The following is a 20,330-nucleotide window of genomic DNA, read 5'->3' as shown; positions in this document are numbered from 1 at the left end:
TTAAGTTCTAGAGATAGTTTTAGATTCTTAAAAAGTATCCCAACTTTTAGAGAAATAATGTCTACTGAAGAAGAGATGGTGGTGGTCAACCTCACCCCTTACCTGCATCTTAGGATGTCAGAGTTAAGGACTCTCTGCAAAATCAAAAAGATAAAAACTGGATCAAACCCTACCAAAGTACAGCTCCAGGAGCTCTTGGCAGAGTTTGCTAGAGACAACCCCTCTGAAGACAATCTTACAGAGGGGGAAGCTAGTGATGTGGAGGATAATTTCCCCCCTCCTGTCCTAGTTAGGGAGACCAGGGTTCCTCCAACCCTGACTCCACAAGTGATATTCAGAGATGCTGCTTCTCCCACAGGGGAGTCCAACAGCTCTGGAAGCATTGAGGGCAGCCTCAATGAAGATGACCTCCTGTTAGCCAGGATGGCCAAAAGATTGGCTTTGGAGAGACAGCTCCTAGCCATAGAAAGGGAAAGACAAGAGATGGGTTTAGCTCCCATCAATGGTGGCAGCAACTTAAATAGGGTCAGAGAGAATACTGACATAGTAAAAATCCCCAAAGAGATTGTAGCAAAATATGAAGATGGTGATGACATCACCAAATGGTTCACAGCTTTTGAGAGGGCTTGTACAACCAGAAAAGTAAACAAATCTCACTGGGGTGCTCTCCTTTGGGAAATGTTACTGGAAAGTGTAGGGATAGACTCCTCACACTCTCTGGAAAAGATGCAGAATCCTATGACCTCATGAAGGCTACCCTGATTGAGGGCTTTGGATTCTCAACTGAGGAGTACAGGATAGGTTCAGGGGGGCTCAAAAATCCTCGAGCCAGACCTGGGTTGATTTTGTTGACTTCTTAGTCAGAACACTGGATGGTTGGATTAATGGCAGTGGTGTAAATTATTATGATGGGCTGTACAATCTATTTATGAAAGAACACCTTTTAAGTAATTGTTTCAATGATAAACTGCATCAGCATCTGGTAGACCTCGGTCCAATTTCCCCCCAAGAATTGGGAAAGAAGGCAGACCATTGGGTCAAGACTAGGGTGACCAAGACTTCCACAGGGGGTGACCAAAAAAAAGGGATCACAAAGACTCTCCAGGGGAAGAGTGTTGAGACATCCAAGGGTAAATGTAAAGAGTCTTCTACAGGGCCCCAAAAACCTGCTCAGGAGGGAGGGTCCAAAGCCTCTTCACAATCCTCATTTGGGTACAAGGGTAAAAACTTTGATCCCAAAAAGGCCTGGTGTTGTAGCTGTTATCAACAGGGACACCAAATTGGAGACAAGGCCTGTCCCAAGAAAGGTTCCACTTATACTACTACTCTAGTTAGCACTGGAATAGCCAGTCTCCAGGTGGGATCAACAGTGTGCCCAGAGCAAATCAGGGTTCACACTGAAGCTACATTAGTTTCTGAGGGTGGGGTGGACTTGGCCACACTAGCTGCCTGGCCCCCTAATATGCAAAAATACAGGCAGCAACTCTTAATTAATGGGACTAGTGTAGAAGCCCTGAGTGATACAGGTGCCAGTGTCACAATGGTGACAGACAAACTGGTTTCCCCAGGACAATACCCGACTGGACAAACTTATCCAGTCACCAACGCTGACAATCAGATTAAAGTACATCCCATGGATATGATAACTTTAGAATGGGGAGGGGTCACTGGCCTGAAACAGGTGGTAGTATCCTCTGCTATCCCAGTAGAGTGTTTGCTTTGAAATGACCTAGAGTCCTCAGCATGGGCTGAGGTAGAACTCAAAACCCATGCAGCCATGCTGGGTATCCCTGAACTCGTGTGTGTCAAGACAAGGGCACAGTACAAGGCTCAGGGTGAAAAAGAGGTGTTGGAGCCTGGAAGAATGGCCCAACCCTCCAAGAGAAAAGGAAAGAAGACTGGGGAACCAGCTTCAACACAGCAAAAGAAAAAGAACCTCTCTTCCCAGGAAGAAGTTCTGCCCTCTGAGTGAACTGAGCCCATGAGGTTGGAACCTTATCAGGTTGAACTCTTAGGCTCACGGGGACCCACAAGGGAACAGCTGTGTAAGGGGCAAGAAACCTGTCCCTCTCTGGAAGGCCTTAGGCAACAAGCTGCTGAGGAAACAAAAGGAAAAGTCAGTGGAACCACAGGGTCGATTGGGAAGATGGACTCCATTACACTGAGGCAAGAGATCCCAAACCTGGTGCCACTAGGAGAGTGGTAGTGCCTCAGGAGTTTAGGGAGTTCATTCTGACCTTAGCCCATGACATTCCACTTGCTGGGCATTTGGTACAAACTAAGACATGGGAGAGGTTAGTCAACCATTTCTATTGGTCCAACATGTCCCAGAAAGTCTAGGAGTTTTGTGTCTCCTGTGCCACCTGTCAAGCCAGTGGTAAGACAGATGGCCATCCAAAGGCACCCCTCATTCCACTTCCAGTGGTGGGGGTCCCCTTTGAAAGAGTGGGAGTGGACATAGTGCGTCCATGTGAACCTCCCACAGCCTCAGGGAATCAGTATATCCTATTAGTAGTAGATCATGCTACTAGGTACCCTGAAGCAATTCCCCTTAGGTCCACTATTGCCCCTGCAGTAGCCAAAGCACTCATTGGTATCTTTACCAGAGTGGGATTTTTTAAGGAGGTGGTTTCTGACAGAGGCACCAACTTCATGTCAGCATACCTTAAACACATGTGGAATGAGTGTGGGTTGACTTACAAATTCACCACACCATACCATCCACAAAGCAATGGTCTTGTTGAAAGGTTTAACACGACATTGAAGGGCATGATCATGGGGCTCCCTGAAAAGCTCAAAAGGAGATGGGATGTCCTCTTGCCATGTCTGCTTTTCGCCTATAGAGAGGTGCCTCAGAAGGGAGTAGGAGTTTTCGGCCATCCTGTAAGGGGACCACTAGCTCTTGTGAAAGAAGGCTGGGAGAGACTTCTTCATGAGCCTAAGCAAGATATAGTGGACTATGTACTAGGCCTACGTTCCAGGATGGCAGAGTACATGGAAAAGGCAAGTAAAAACCTTGAGGCCAGCCAACAACTCCAGAAGATGTGGTATGACCAAAAGGCTACTATGGTTGAGTTTCAGCCAGGGCAGAAATCTGGGTTCTGGAGCCTGTGGCTCCCAGGGCACTTCAGGACAGATGGAGTGGCCCTTACCCAGTGCTAGAGAGAAAGAGTCAGGTCGCCTACCTGGTAGACCTAGGCACTAGCAGGACCCCCAAAAGGGTGATCCATGTGAAGGGGCCTCAAACGTTTTCATGACAGGGCAGATGTAAACATGTTAATTGTTACATATGATGACCAGGAAGCTGAGAGTGAACCTCTCCCTGATCTCCTCTCCACTGACCCTAAAGATGGCTCGGTAGGTGGAGTGATCTGTTCAGACACCCTCTCTGGCCAACAGAAAGCTGACTGTAGGAAAGTCCTTCAACAGTTTGCTGAGCTCTTTTCCCTAACCCCTGGTCAGACACACCTGTGTACCCATGATGTGGACACGGGAGACAGCATGCCTGTCAAAAACAAACTTTTTAGACAGTCTGACCAAGTTAAGGAAAGCATCAAAGTGGAAGTTCACAAGATGCTGGAATTGGGAGTCATTGAGCACTATGACAGCCCCTGGGCTAGCCCAGTGGTCTTAGGGCCAGATGTAGCAAAGGGTGTTACCGATTCTGTGCCTATGGGAAAATGTGTTTGTACATATGGCCCTTAGTCCCCAAACCTCACACAAAAGATGGTAAGAGAGAGATGAGGTTTTGTGTGGACTACAGAGGACTTAATTCTGTCACCAAGACAGATACCCATCCCATTCCAAGGGCAGATGAGATAATTGATAAATTGGGTGCTGCTAAATACTTGAGTACCTTTGACTTGACAGCAGGGTACTGGCAAATACAAATGGCACCAGGAGCAAAAGAAAAGACAGCATTCTCTACACCTGATGGGCACTATCAGTTTACTGTGATGCCCTTTGGCTCCAAAGGTTGGTGATTCAAGTCCTTGCTGGCTTGGAGTCCTTTAGTGCAGCTTATCTTGATGATATTGCTGTCTTTAGCTCCAGCTTGTAGGATCACCTGGTCCACCTGAAGAAGGTTTTGCAGGCCCTGCAAGCAGTGGGCCTCTCTATCAAGGCATCCAAATGTCAGATAGGGCAGGGTACTGTGGTTTACTTGGGAAACCTTGTAGGTAGAGGCCAAGTTCAGCCACTCCAACCCAAGATCTTGACTATTCTGGGCTGGGTAGCTCCAAAAACCCAGACTCAAGTCAGGGCATTCCTTGGCTTGACTGGTTACTATAGGAGGTTTGTGAAGGGATATGGATCCATAGTGACACCCCTCACAGAACTTACCTCTAAGAAAATGCCCAAGAAGGTGAACTGGACCGTAGAATGCCAACAGGCCTTTGACACCCTGAAGCAAGCTATGTACACAGCACCAGTTCTCAAAGCTCCAGATTACTCCAAGCAGTTCATTGTGCAGACTGATGCCTCTGAACATGGGTTAGGGGCAGTTCTGTCCCAAACAAATGATGATGGCCTTGACCAGCCTGTTGCTTTCATTAGCAGGAGGTTACTCCCCAGGGAGCAGCGTTGGAGTGCCATTGAGAGGGAGGCCTTTGCTGTGGTCTGGTCCCTGAAGAAGCTGAGACCATACCTCTTTGGTACTCACTTTGTAGTTCAGACTGACCACAGACCTCTCCGATGGCTAATGCAAATGAAAGGTGAAAATCCTAAACTGTTGAGGTGGTCCATATCCCTACAGGGAATGGACTTTATAGTGGAACACAGACCTGGGACTGCCCATGCCAATGCAGATGGCCTTTCCAGGTTCTTCCACTTAGAAAATGAAGGCTCTCTTGGGAAAGGTTAGTCTCATCCTCTTTCGTTTGGGGGGGGTGGGGGTTGTGTAAGGAAATGCCTCCTTGGCATGGTTACCCCCTGACTTTTTGCCTTTGCTGATGGTAAGCTATGATTTGAAAGTGTGCTGTGACCCTGCTAACCAGGCCCCAGCACTAGTGTTCTTTCCCTAAACTGTACCTTTGTCTCCACATTTGGCACAACTCTGGCACTCAGATAAGTCCCTTGTAACTGGTTCCCCTGGTACCAAGGGTCCTGATGCCAGGGAAGGTCTCTAAGGGTTGCAGCATGTCTTATGCCACCCTGGGGACCCCTCACTCAGCACATACACACTGCTTCACAGCTTGTGTGTGCTGGTGGGGAGAAAAAGACTAACTTGACATGGCACTCCCCTCAGACTGCCGTGAAAACCTCACACTGCCTGTGGCATAGGTAAGTCACCGCTCTAGCAGGCCTTACAGCCCTATGGCAGGGTGCAGTATACCACAGGTGAGGGCATATGTGCATGAGCACTATGCCCCTACAGTGTCTGAGCAAAACCTTAGATATTGTAAGTGCAGGGTAGCCATAAGAGTATATGGTCTGGGAGTTTGTCAAACACGAACTCCACTGCACCATAATGGCTACACTGAAAACTGGGAAGTTTGGTATCAAACTTCTCAGCACAATAAATGCACACTGATGCCAGTGTGCACTTTATTGTAAAATACACCCAGAGGGCATCTTAGAGATGCCCCCTGAAAACATACCCGACTTCCAGTGTGGGTTGACTAGTTTTTGCCAGCCTGCCACACACCAGACATGTTGCTGGCCACATGGGGAGAGAGCCTTTGTCACTCTGTGGCCAGGAACAAAGCCTGTACTGGGTGGGGGTGCTTCTCACCTCCCCCTGCAGGAACTGTAACACCTGGCGGTGAGCCTCAAAGGCTCACCCCCTATGTTACAGCACCACAGGGCATCCCAGCTAGTGGAGATGCCCACCCCTCTGGCCACTGCCCCCACTTTTAGCGGCAAGGCTGGAGGAGATAATTAGAAAAACAAGGAGGAATCACCCACCAGTCAGGACAGCCCCTAAGGTGTCCTGAGCTGAGATGACTCTTACTTTTAGAAATCCTCCATCTTGTGGATGGAGGATTCCCCAATAGGATTAGAGATGTGCCCCCCCTCCACGGAGGAGGTACAAAGAGGGTGTAGCCACTCTCAAGGACAGTAGCCATTGGCTACTGCCCTCCCAGACCTAAACGCACCCCTAAATTTAGTATTTAGGGGCTCCCCAGAAGCTAGGAAACTAGATTCCTGCAACCTTAACCAGAAGAAGGATTGCTGACTTGAAGCCCTGTAGTGAAGACAGAGACGACAACTGCTTTGGCCCCAGCCCTACCGGCCTGTCTTCCAAATTCGAAGAAAACTGCAACAGCGACACATCCAACAGGGACCAGCGACCTCTGAAGCCTCAAGAGGACTGCCCTACAACCAAGGACCAAGAAACTCCCGTGAACAGCTGCCCTGTTCAACAATCTGCAACTTTCTTGCAACAAAGAAACGACTTTGAAGACTTCACGTTTCCCGCCGGCAGCGTGAGACTTTCCACTCTGCACCCGACACCCGCGGCTCGACCTGCAGAAAACCACCACTACAGGGAGGAATCCCCGGCGACTGCGAGCCAGTGAGTAACCAGAGACTCCACCCCTGAGTCCCCCCAGGGACGCCTGCAGAGGAAATCCAGAGCCTCCCCCTGACCGCGACTGCCTTTAACATGGAGCCCAACGCCTGGAACCAACACTGCACGCGCAGCCCCCAGGACCTGAAGGAACCGAACTCCAGTGCAGGAGCGACCCCCAGGCGACCATCTGCCTAGCCCAGGTGGTGGTTACCCCGAGTAGCCCCCCCCCCCCCCCGGTTCCTGCCTGCATCGTTGAAGAGCCCCCCGGTCTCCCCATTGATTCCTATACAAAACCCGACGCCTGTTTGCATTCTGCACCCGGCTGCCCCTGTGTCGCTGAGGGTGTACTTTCTGTGTCTGCTTGTGCCCCCCCCCCGGTGCCCTACAAAACCCCCCTGCTCTGCCCCCGAGGACGTGGGTACTTACCTGCTGGCAGACTGGAACCGGGGCACCCCTGTTCTCCATTGAAGCCTATCTGTTTTGGGCACCTCTTTGACCTCTGCACCTGACCGGCCCTGAGCTGCTGGTGTGGTAACTTTGGGGTTGCCTTGAACCCCCAACGGTGGGCTACCTTGGACCCAACTTTGAACCCTGTAAGTGTTTTACTTACCTGTGAACTTAACATTTACTTACCTCCCTGAGGAACTGTTTATTTTTGCACTGTGTCCACTTTTAAAATAGCTTATTGCCATTTTTGCCAAAACTGTATATGCTATTGTCATTATTCAAAGTTCCTAAAGTACCTAAGTGAAATACCTTTCATTTGAAGTATTACTTGTAAATCTTGAACCTGTGGTTCTTAAAATAAACTAAGAAAATATATTTTTCTATATAAAAACCTATTGGCCTGGAGTAAGTCTTTGAGTGTGTGTTCCTCATTTATTGCCCGTGTGTGTACAACAAATGCTTAACACTACCCTCTGATAAGCCTACTGCTTGACCACACTACCACGAAATAGAGCATTAGAATTATCTCTTTTTGCCACTATCTTACCTCTAAGGGGAACCCTTGGACTCTGTGCACACTATTTCTTACTTTGAAATAGTATATACAGAGCCAACTTCCTACAAGTGGGTATTGCGCCTTGGGCCCCAGGGCCTCCCACCATGCTTCTGCTGCCAGAAAGTGCCCTCAATCCCGCCTCATCAGTAGTGTAGGGGGCCACTGAGTGTCCTTGTTGGCCGAGCAGCCTCAGTTCTTGTAATCCCCAAACCTCTCTTCTTTGTTAGGCTCTGCTGGTGATCCTGTGGGGTTTTCAGGCAGTGTTAGGGGTTCTGTGCCCTGGGATGCATGGCTCCATTGGTCCTCGATGCGTGTGGGGCCAGCAGCCAAGCTGTCACTGGGTGTTGCTGCCGTGGCTCACCGCCATTGTCCATTGCTGCCGCTTGCCGGGTCCTTCTCTCTTTTCTCCTTGCTACAGGATCCGGCAGCAAACCCAGACAGCTCCAGAGTGATGGGGAAGTCTGGTGCCCACCACACCGCACTTTCACGGGGGGAAAGTCATTAGTCTTCGTCTGGATGGTCCCAGATGGCAGAGTTCTGCCGGGAGCCCCACTGAAGTGAGTCCACTCACATCGATGCCAAGCCACGTCCCAGACTCTTCCGTGCCACTCTTGCCTGTTAACAGCATGATCATTTTGCTGGCTTGACTTTTGTGTTGAAAGCTCACTACATACAGGTTTTGTAAATACCAGCAGGTGTCAGTTGGAAGCTCTCAAAGGGCATATGACCAACTGTCTTGAATTGAATTACATGCCCAGCATGAGCAAACTCAAAGGAGAGTACCAGACTTAAAAGGTAAGCAGGGTCGACAAGCCCATAAAGTACCCATCTTGCTTCTACAAACAAGGAATTTTCCTCCTCTTCCAAGAAACCCAAATGGGCAGAAAAGCATTACAAAAAGGTAGGAAAGAGCTGCAGTAATAAGCCTTAGTTTGCATTCTTGATGCTAAGAGTAACTTACATGAAGAAAATATGGCGTTCTGATCCAGAGGTCTCAAGGGATTTGCAGCTAGGAGCAAAATTATTGTCTTGGTGAATGTCCAGTAGTGGGTGGTGGACCTGGGAGTGTCTAAAATAACTGAGATTGCTTTGAATTGTCCGTTCTAACCATGTGCAAAGAAATAACTAGGAATTGGAAACATGGATGCAGACTTTTATTATACGGTGAAGATGAATGTTGTTTTCTTGTTTAGCTTCCACCCTACCCTCCTCCTGCTTTATGTATTATGTTTTAAGGCTTGTAGTATTTATACCAGGAATACTCAATGGAAGTAAAGCAAATACATGTTCATGGGGTTAATTTGCAGTGGGTTAAATACATTTTTTTTCTGAAAACATTAACTAAGTCACTAACATTGAAAAGCGTTATATTTCCTTCAAAAGGCAGGCAATGTTACCTAAGTCATGTCACTGTATGGTCCACTTTGACTCGTCTCACCTGCATATTATGCGTAGAAGTAGCAATTGATGATCTCAAACCAGGCAGAGGGTGCACCTTACCTTTTGTCTCTAGAACTCAAAACACTTCTTTTTATTGACTAAAAGTTTAAAATGTAGAATTATTCCTTCACATTTCAGAGGAAAATGTTTTTTGCAACAAACTTTTAAGTAATGAAAATGTATTAATTATAGGAACCCTCAGAGCAGAGTGAACAGCTACCTCACCGAAAAAAGAGGAAGACTGGGCATCAAAACAGTGACATAACGTCTCCTAATTTGAACACAGGTAAACTATTCGGTATCTATACCATTCTTCAGTGATTGAACAATATTCAGTCTGTTTTATTTTTTTTAAAGTGGGCTGACATGGCCTAATTGACAAGTATTCATCAATGGCTCTATCTACATTCACATGTTAGTCGAGTTATCAAAGTGTTTAATTTTGAAGAGGCCTTTAAATGTTTTGGTTCCATTACCTGTATCCGTAGTTGTTCATGAAGAACCTCTTCAGAAACCCAGAAGCTGAGGCACATTGTGCAACATCTGCTTGATGGGGTTCCCTTGTCTCACTAAGTTTGCTTCATTGTGTGAATATAATTTCTGCCTTGTTGAGGTCATTAGGTCCCATGAAGATGCAGACAGTTCTCTTGAAAGAATTGGCAACGTCAGTGGCTTGATTCACAGTGTTGTGCAAGTTGTCCACCTTGATGCTTTGAAATCACACTGTTAAACCTGTCACCCTTATGATGGTCTTTCCTCAAGCATTTGCTGAAATTGGTGGTGTTTTTTGTTTGTATTTTTTTTTTTTTTTACTCTAGGACTGTGTGCACTTTACCACTTTAACAGTGCTAAAGTGCTTTTGCTCTCTTCTTAAGACATAGTAAAATTAGCTTAGATCTCATTGGTACATTTAATTTACTTATAAGTCCCTGGTACAGTGGTACAACATGTACCCAGGACCTGTAAATTAAATGCTACTAGTGGACTTGCATCACTTATTGTCCCACTCACTTAAGTAGCCTTTTAAAACTTGTCTCAGGCCTGCCATTACAGCCTGTCTGCAGTTTTCAGCTGCCTATTCGACCTGGCAAAATAAACCTTTTGCCAGGTCTAAACCTCCAATTTAGGTTGAAGCGTACCAGACCTCGCAGCTGTCTGGTTTCTAAAGACTTCTTAAGGACATTCAGAAAGCTTCCCTGTGAATGCATTCCTCCCGTTGCTTACCATTGGCTTTGTGGTTTGTAACGCATTTTCTGGCTTTATTTGTTTTAGGCTGCCCAGGGTGAGTGTATCCCTCCCAATAAGCTAAGACTTTTCACACCAACTCCCCTTGTTTTCTTCCACTGGCCCTCCTTTCTGTAAACATGACTGTACATCTTGTTTTTATCTTGTTACATTTGCAATGTATTCAAAGTCAGAGGTCAGACATCAGGCTCCAGGGGAGTTTGGTGTTTACTTTTCTTTCTCGTACTCCAAAGCGAGATGATTTACTCCAGTATTGGAACTTTCATAGATTCACATGCTTGAATCATTCCCCGTCGTTGAGATGGGAGTCCCCGGTGTAATATAGAAGCTATGCTCAAGGACATATACAGATTAAGTGCATTAGGCCTTAACATTTGAAACATATCACAGTCCTTTTGTAAAAAAAGGACCAAACTACAATGTCAACCAATCGGATCACACCACCCTCTAGAACCCTCATGTGAGGAGCTGACTTCCCTCAGATTTTCCACTGCACTTCGTGCTTAGGAGTCTCCTCTGAACTCTACTCAGTTTTTCTCTCAGATGTTCTTTTCTGAGGAGATTTGGATTATTTTCTCCACAGAAGTTCTTCCAAGTGGGTGCTTCAACCTGACAACCATGTCAGAGATGCCTAAGAAAGGTATTTTTAGAGCCTGTGCTACCTGCATGAAGAAGAGGCTGCATGTAGACAACCAGCATAAGGACTGCATATACTGTCTCTATCCTAACCATAAAACTAGAGACTGCAAGGTATGTAGAAAATGTTCTACTAAAACCCTAAAGGACAGAGAGGGTCGTCTTCTAATTTGGCTAAAAAAATTAAAATCCAGAGACAGTCCGGTTTCTGATGAGGACAGTGCCTCCTCCTCTGTGTCTGTCGTCAAGACACCTGTGAAGAGACAGGCTGAGAAAATGTCAGGCACTCAGGAACCACCTAAAAAGGCTTCAAAGAAGTAATCTGAGGCATCCCTAAAAATATCTAGCCCATCAAAAAGGGGAAATCTAAGGCTTCAGATTACTTGAAATCTGGAAAGAAGACTATCTCTGAGCCCTCAATGCCACCTTTAAGGCTGAAACATACTTTCAAAAAGCCAGCCTCTGCACCGTCCATCATCAGTGGTAACTCCATCAATGGCCTATGCCTTAACGACGACATCTACCGTCGTCACAATCTCTGTCAACGGCAACTACGGAATCGTCGTTGACAGTCTGGTCATCCTCGTCGATGGCGCGCCCCATCTCTTCGCCATCACAGCAGTCTATGTCAATGCGGTTCATCTCGTCGGCGATCCTCCAGTCGATGCTTCCGTCGACGGAACACTTGTCGGCGCTTCCACTGACGGCGTCAACCTTACCGACGACGGCCTCGTTGACGACGCTTCAACCTATGAAGGCCTTGTCGATGACGTTTCAACCGTTGGCGCTCCCACCGTCAACGATGCTTGTTCCGTCGGCACTCTCGTCGACGATGCCTCCGTCGACGATCACTTTGTCGACACCGCCACCGTCGACGACATCTCACCTGTCGTCGACGATCAAGATAACAGCAAAGACACAGAGACTGATGTCTCGTCGACGGACCAGGCTAGTCAAAGAAAAGTCAAAAAGCATCACTTGACCCCCTCAATTACATCTAGTAAAGTCTCAAACCTACTTACTTCGCATCTTTTGGATGAAGACGACTCGGAAGAGGATGGCTTCTATGGGGTGGCCAGCAGTCCCTCTCAATTACGGGTCAAATGTCAGGAGCATTCGGATGATGATAACTCTTACTATGACCAGTACTATTGCGAATAGCAACAACCGCGGCTGGTAGGTCTCCCTCCCGGCTTGGTGTCGGATTTGCAAGCAATGTTAGCAGATTATAGGGAGCGTTTTCTGCCAATGGCTACATCGGTGCATCAGCTGACAATTCCTGCTGTACCACCAACGCCTCAGCAGTTTCAACAACCGCAACTTAAAACCCCTCCTAGGCCTCAAGCTTCTCCTCAATCTACACATGCGCAGTGGCATGCCTCTTCGGCTGATGATGGTGAGGAACGAGAGAGCCATACAATGAATGATGAATAGGTTGACTATATCATTCCAACACCTGCCTCTCCTGAGACACCTGTTGTGGAGTCTCCTCCGGAGGATATCAGTGGCTTTCATAGCCTGCTAGAAAGGGCAGCCACGCAATTTGATCTACCAATGCCTGCGACTCAGCAGGATTGTTTCCTGTACGATTTCAAAGAACCTCACAGGAAAACGATTATGGCTATCCCAATAATTGACCATGTTTGGAGCTAAGGTTTGAAGATAATGCAGAACCCTACAACGGTACCTGCGATGCTCCCTAGATTAGACAAAAAATATAAGTCCACAGATGATGCTCCTGCTTTCATCACAGGCAGCACAACGGCGTTCCAGGAATCCTTCTACACCGTTAACCACACCACCATATAAAGAGGGAAGACGCCTGGATAACATTGGGAAGCATTTTTCCTCCATGTCTGCCAGTGTGGTAAGAGCTGCCAATTCTCTAGCGCTCCTTGGTGGATACAATAGACAGCTCTGGTCAGACATGTCTCACTGTTTGGAGGAACTCTAGGAGAGTTCCAAGATGGAGGCAAAAAAGGTGCTCATGGAGTGATAACGTTCTTCGGCAGAAATCATCGATTGCGCACATGATATCGCCGCCATGGGCTTTAGGCTGCTTGCTGGATCGGCTGTTTTAAGACGTCAGGGCTGGCTCAAAGCCACAAATTTTCGACCCGAATTTCAGACAAAAATTTTAGATCTTCCCTACGATGGAGAGGCGCTCTTTGGGAAACATGTCGATGACGCGCTTCAGGCTATAAAGTCAGACACTGAGACAGCCAGATTGTTAGGCACTCTGCAGTATAGGAAAGTGCCTTTTCGTGGAGCCACGGGAAGAGGACAGCCTTCATTTTGTGGAGGATATCAGCGCTATAGGTATCCATCGTACTCCACCACTTTCCAGTCTTCTAAACCACAGTATCAGCAGGGACATCCGTCCCCAGCAGCTTACACCAGAACCTATCACAAAAGTAAGCCTGGACGACAATCTAAAGAAACTGCCCGTAGACAATGACTGCCTCCAGCCGGTTCTCCCCCACTGTTCCCCTACAGCATTCCATGGAATATTGAAAAATCATATCCAGCGCTGGTGGCAAATAATCAAGGACAAATGGGTGCTAGATGTAATTCAATTTGGACACCGCTTAGAGTTCATTCAGATTCCCCTATTAATGCCTCCACCTCAGGCTCGACAAATACATCTTTGTCTGCTCAGCTTAGAAGTGGAAGCTATACTGAGCAAAAGAGCCATAGAAATTGTACCATATTCCCAGCGAGGGAAGGGCTTCTACTCCAGCTTTTTTCTCATTGGGAAAAAATCTTGCTTATGGAGACCAATCCTAGACTTGCGGGAGCTAAACAAATACCTAAAAAAACAAACATTCCGGATGGTCACCCCTCAAGACGTCCTACAACTTCTAAACAGAGCAGACTATATGGTGTCCTTGGACCTTCAAGACGCGTACTTCCATATTCCCATTCATCCACTACACAGGAAGTTCCTAAGATTTGTGTTGAACGGCAGTCACTTCCAATTCAAGGTCCTTCCCTTTGGGCTACGATTGGCACCATGAATCTACATCAAATGTTTGGCTCCAGTCGCAGCCTACCTGAGAAGAAAGAAGCACCAGATTTTTCCTTATCTAGACGACTGGCAAGTGAAAGCTCCTGACGTCCAGTCAGCGCACAAGTCCATCAAGGCGATCCTACGCCTTTTCAAAGACTTGGGCCTTGCTCTAAACCGGGAAAAATCATTGCTCCAACCTACGACTCGGGTTAGCCTTCCTAGGGGCTATATTTGACACACAACAGACCAAAGCCTACCCAACACTGGACATGCAAAACAAGTTAATCTCCCTAGCAAAGCGAATCCAAAGAAAAACATTTCTTTCAGTTCGTCAGTACAAATCCTTACTAGGGATGATGTCATTGTGTATAAGCCTCATTCCTCACTGTCGACTTCACATGCGCCCAGTTCAAGAGGAGCTGGACGAACAATGGAAGCAAGCACAAGGATCCTTCGAGGACACGATCCACATAACATCGCTCATGATAACTTCTCTCGATTGGTAGACAGTTCCCGAAAACATTTCACAAGGTCTCCACTTCTTACCACAGATTCCACCACTGACCGTAACAACGGACATATCACTGACCAAATAGGGTGCATGTCTGCAGGACCTTCGAGTGAGCGGCAAATGGCCCCCTTTTCACCATCTCTTTCACATCAACCTTCTCAAGCTGAGAGCACTGTATTATGCTTTGCAAGCCTTCCTCCCGAGAATTCGAGTATCGACAGTGCTGGTCAGAACCGACAATACCACCACAATGCACTATCTGACCAAGCAAGGAGGAACGCGTTCCCACTTACTATCTCGAGAAGCACAGACTATTTGAAGTTGGTGTATCCAGCACTCAGTGCACATAACAGTGGAGCATGTCCCAGGCCTACAAAATACTGTCGCGGATTCGTTGAGGAGGTTGACAACATCTCCTCACAAGTGGGAATTAGACCAGCGAACACTGGATGGAATATTCGACCAGTGGGGAAAACCGAATCAGGATCTGTTCGCAACTTTCCAGAAAGCCAAATGCCAATATTACGCAAGTTGGCATCACCAACAGGGATCGTGGGGGGGATGCATTTTCGATCACATGGTTAGGGATTTATGCATACGCCTTTCCTCCAATTCCTCTCCTCACAAGGGTAATCAGGAAAATAAAGTTGGAACCCTGCCAGATACTTCTGATAGCTCCAGCGTGGCCACGTCAGCCTTGGTACATGGAGTTACTTCTACTATTCTCATGTCCACCCATCAGAATGAAACCTATTCCGGAGCTGCTCACCATCAATTAGGGACAAGTAAGACACCTGGATCCGAAGTCTCTGAGCTTATTAGCATGGCTCCTGAATTCAACGAATTCGGCCGCTTAGAAATACCAAGTGATTGCAGGGACATACTAGCTAAAACACAGGCAGATAGCACAAATAAAATGTACCGCCTGAAGTGGAAACAATTTTGTTTGTGGTGTGAAGCCAGGAATATACACCCTCTCTCCTCTGCCCTGGAAAGAGTGTTACCATACTTCTTACAGCTAGCACGGTCAGGGCATGCCCATGCGTCCATCAGAGTCCATCTAGCAGGTATCTCCCAAAATAGGAGAATACCAGGCAAACCATCTCTATGTTCTCTGAGATTAATAAAGCAATTCTTGAAGGGTCTCTTCAGATCCTTTCCTCCGGTGAAAGCCCCACCTCCACCAGGGCAACTTAACAACGTCCTCAGCCAGCTCATGAAGGAGCCCTTTGAACCCATTCAAAGGACAGACATCAAGTACCTCGCATGGAAGGTGGCTCTCCTCCTCGCCCTTACTTCAGCACGAAGGGTCAGCGAAATCTAGGCTTTCATGATACATAGCCTTTCTTGCAATTCAAAAATGATAGAGTTATTCTGCGCACCAATCCCAAATTCAGCCCTAAGGTGCCTTCGAATTTTCATATTAATGAGCCAGTAGTGCTAAAGTCATTTTTCCCGAACCGCCAAACTGCTGCGGAAAGAACCCTGCATTCACTGGATCTTAAAAGATGTATCAAATTTTATTTGGACAGAACAAAGTCCTTCAGGAGGACTAACCAGCTGTTCATAGCCTTCAGTACCTCTAGAAAAGGGTACCCTGTAACTAAACAGAAGCTGTTTCTCGATTGATTAAGAACACAATTGTTTTCTGCCATCAGAAGGCAGGTAGACCATTACATACAAGTGTGCAAGCACATTCCACCTGAGCAATATCCACATCCTGTGCACTGTTCGCAGGTGTTTTAATACAGGACAGCTGTCGTGCTGCAACATGGAAGACAACTCACACTTTCACGGAGCACTCTTTCCTGGATACTGAGTCGCTTCAAGATGCAGTGGTTATGCAAGCAGTCCTCAGAAATCTGTTCCAATGAAGGTGAGACATTTTTTCTTCCCTCCATCCGCTTGTTCTGTATTATGTCACATTTTCTATAAAAGTAATACCTTTATGCTCTCCAGGCTATAGATCGCAATAAAAGCTTATGAGAATTTTGTCACTCTCTTTCACATATAGAATACTCTGTTGCTATTGAACATGTAGAAAATGTGTTATTCACTGCTTACTATTCGGATTCAAGCAAGTGAATCTAGGAAAATTCCAATACTGGAGTAAGAAATAAGTTACTTGCCTATAACTGTAGTTCTCCAGTATTGGACACTTTCATAGATTCACATGCGACCCATCCACCTCCCCTGAGGAGCTCACCTTCATTCTCTCAGTGGTATCTATATTGCAGCACTAATGCTTGGAAAATCGGAGAGAAGTCAGCTCCTCACATGAGGGTTCTAGAGGGTGGTGTGAACTGATGGGTTGACTTTGGAGTTTGGTCTTTTTTTACAAAACGACTGTGATATGTTTCTAATATTAAGGCCTAATGCACTTAATCTGTATATGCCCTTGAGCATAGCTTCTATATTACACCGGGGACTCCCATCTCGATGACGGAGAAGGATTCAAGTATGTCAGTCCATGAAAGTGTCCAATACTGGAGAACTACAGTAACAGGTAAGTACCTTATTTCTTATGTGACAATCTTGCTGGATACTTGGGGTAGGAAAGGATTTTTCTTCTAGCACAGAAGAATATTTAAATGAACTGCGCCAGTATTTCAGAATATATCAGAATTATGAACGCACAACTGAAGCACATTTCTTGTTAATTCTGAAGTGTGTTGAAAAGAAATACTTTAATATGATCATAGAAGATCAATACGCTAGGTGATGCTATTTCCACACATTATTGTTTGTGAGCTGTACCGTTTTATTAGTAAAACTGTATGTTTGTGCAAATGTACTGGTCATTTCAATTGAAATGGGTTGTCTGCAATGTCAGTATGCTATCACACCAAGCCTACTCCATTCTACTCTGCACCACCCCAGCCACTGCTCTTTAATCAGCACCACTCCACTTTACAGTACTCCACACTACTTCACTCTGTGCTACTGCACTCTTCTCCACTCCACTCTACTCCACTCCATTCTGCTCTATGCCAATGCACTCTTTACATACATACAAAAGTGGAATGGTGCACCCATATCCCAAAAAATGTCCTAGATTTCATATAAAAGCTTCAATTCCTAATTTTTAGCCATGCTGAATAGCAGCCACAATGGTGTGCAACATGGCTAAAATATGCTGGCAAAGCCAATAGCTCTTGCATAGACAAGACCGATTGGCTTTGCCAATGCTTGTTTAATAGATGCCAGCCCCCCTCTCCCCCTGGGGCTCTTTCAACTGCTCATAGGGCAGGGTGCAGTGTATTTAAAAACGTTGTATATGTACGTTTGAGTTTTACATAACCTGATAGTGAAAAACTCCTAAATTCCCTTTTCCACTACTGTGAGGCCTATCTCTCCTATAGGATAACATTGGGTTACATTATTAGATTTAATAAGCAATGCCTTTTCTGTGAGAATAGGTACATGTTATGTTTGGGTTCTAAGGAAGTGTAATTTGAAATCTTATTTAATGGTAAAGTCAAATTTTAAGTCATAATTCCGTAAGTGTCACATTTAGAAAGTTGGCATTTTCTTGCCCTAACCATTTGGTGCCTTCAGTCTGTGTCCTAGATCACATGAATGTGATTAGAGTGGTATTTGGCCTTTGTGTATTCCTCCCAGACAGTGAAACAAAGGGGGGATAGATGTTGGCAGGATGTGCCATTCTGCAAGGATGGGAGGCGCAGAACTGTTCCCTCCTCAACTTACATTTCAAGAGAGCTGCCTCAATGCACTCACCAAAAACTTCACACCAGCCTTTTGTCACCCTAGACCTTTTGAAACCTGGGCAGGGAAGAAGGAGATTCTCCCACTTCCAAGCTGGCACCAGGCATAAAAATAGGACCCTCAAACCCACTCTTCGGTTTACTCATGACTTGCGGAGGGCACTCAGATGTTTGAGGCCTGCTTCGTGCGTCAGAGAACTGCCCTGCTTCTACCAGAGGACGGCTCTGCTGATTGAAGCCTGCTTTTCTATCCTCAGACCTACCATGCTGCTTGAAGACTGGCTTGCTGCTTGACTTCAGGACTACCGGAGTGACTAAAAGGGCTAGTTGACTGGCCTCCGGTTCTGACCTACAGGAACACAAACATTTCCAACAATTTGAATCCTGCCTGAAGTGAGTCTTGCCCTCCAAGTGGCACCCACCCAGTCCTGGGCCCTTGGAAATGGTGCTAAATGTGCCCAAACAGCCAAAAAACTACTGACAGGAGATCTGTATCTACTTGCTCACCGATCTGCCCAAGATGTATCGCCGAAAGGCCTGACTTTGCGGTAGCTCCTGCTACATTCATTTCCACAGCAGCAAATCTTTTTCAGTGGCTCCTCGCAGACGGGGTATCCAGCCTTGTGGAGCACTCGTTGACTACAGCCTATAGCATAGTCCTGCTGGAAATTTTCAACTTCCAAAAATTGACTAAGACCGAACATAGAAATCTTCTCCATGATTTCGCCTGACAGTGCCTCCTTCTCAGATACCGCAGATTGCCTAGCCCTGCTGAACCTTCTCAGACATTTTTCTTCGAAATTCTTCTCGGTCCGAAGGTAAGTTGAGACTAGATGCCCATGATTGGCGCGTTGATCTTTTAGGTGCTATTTTTCACTGAAAACTTCATCAGAGTAGTCATTTTGGGTATCAATTTATTTATAAAATTTGTCCCTAATTTCTAAATTGATGTGGAATTTCCCTTGTGTTGTGTTTTCACTTTATTACTGTTTGTTTGCTGCATAAATGCTGAACATAGTGTCTCTAAGTTAAGCCTGACTTATTTTATGCCAGGCTATTAGAGGGTTAAGCACAAGTTAATTTAGTGTCTTTTGTTCTCAGTGACACAGATTGTGGTTGTTGCTTGAGAAGGGCTTACACCCCAGCCCCACAACCAATAACCCAATTTCCTACACACACCACTTGAAAATTCATCCTTAACCATTCTTTCTTGTAAATGGAGAGTGTTTGTGCATAGTATAAAGTTTTGGTTTTAGCCACACAATTGTGTTTGTGGTGCAGTGTTCCACCAGTATTTCTGCCAGCCTTCCGTTTTTTTATGTCTGCATAGGTCCATATGCCGTTGTGTTGCCTCTACAGAAGGTTTAAACTGAGGCACACTCGCCCCACCTATGCCCCACACAAGAGTTAGGATGCCTGCCCAACATTCACTGCTGGCACATATCTTTTCCTCTGTTTCTTTCCACTCAGGTCTTGTTATAACTCACTGGGCCACCTAACCTGATAAAGGGAAACTCCAATTACCCACTATCATACCAGCAACAAGTATTGACTGATACATTGGTAAACCACCTGTTCTGTTTCCTTCAGAAATACTCTACTACTTGAATTTTTTAAACCTTGACTTGGTCCATATAAAAGATTCAGAAAACATAATTTTATGTATTTGCTTGCATCATTAGCTGTCTACTTCAGAGACGTTCAGTGTCCATGATTGACTGGATCAGAGGACATGCTACAACATGAAGAGGCTCCTCTAGTCTGGCTCCACATACCCTTGAATCCTTACACCTTTAGTCCTGTTTTCATCCAAATGATTGGATGGAGTGGTTGACTCTACAACAGCATATTCTTGTAAGAACTTGATTTGAGTGCCTCACAGGCACGTTGTCCAGGCTGGCAGCATTTTTCTACCACTCTGGGAAATTAAATTTTGTGCTGAATGACACATTAGGATTTGAGCATATCCACACAGATCTCACTTAGTTTTCAAGAAACTGAATTGAGTAAACATCTTATACCAAATGCTTCTTCCCAGGTGATAAAGTTTTGCAAGGCACCTCATTTCTGATGAATAGTTCTAACCACAGATTCCTCCCCTTGTGAATGTTCCCCAGGCATCAAACTGGATCCGGAAAACTAAAAAGCAGTACTCTTTTGCTCCAGTAGGTGACACCATGTGGCTGTGTGTCAATGTAATTCCGCTCCGGAAGTGACGAATGGAGTTGCATATAAGCACCACCCATGCA

General features: G+C 46.1%; 1 protein-coding gene across 3 annotated transcripts in view; it reads left to right on the top strand.

Moving 5' to 3' along the window:
- The window catches only part of CENPU (centromere protein U), a 427,790-nt gene that overhangs the window by 209,704 nt on the left and 197,756 nt on the right, over positions 1 to 20,330 (top strand). For all 3 annotated transcript variants that reach the window (XM_069199521.1, XM_069199511.1, XM_069199530.1), the window contains one exon: positions 9,147 to 9,240. In XM_069199521.1, the coding sequence (XP_069055622.1) occupies positions 9,147 to 9,240 (94 nt within the window). The remainder of the gene's footprint in view (positions 1 to 9,146; positions 9,241 to 20,330) is intronic.

The sequence above is a fragment of the Pleurodeles waltl genome, chromosome 1_2 (genome assembly GCF_031143425.1).
Source record: "Pleurodeles waltl isolate 20211129_DDA chromosome 1_2, aPleWal1.hap1.20221129, whole genome shotgun sequence".
NCBI classification, from domain to species: domain Eukaryota; kingdom Metazoa; phylum Chordata; class Amphibia; order Caudata; family Salamandridae; genus Pleurodeles; species Pleurodeles waltl.
Note: the sequence above shows the minus strand (reverse complement) of the source record. Positions and strands in the feature narration are given on the sequence as shown.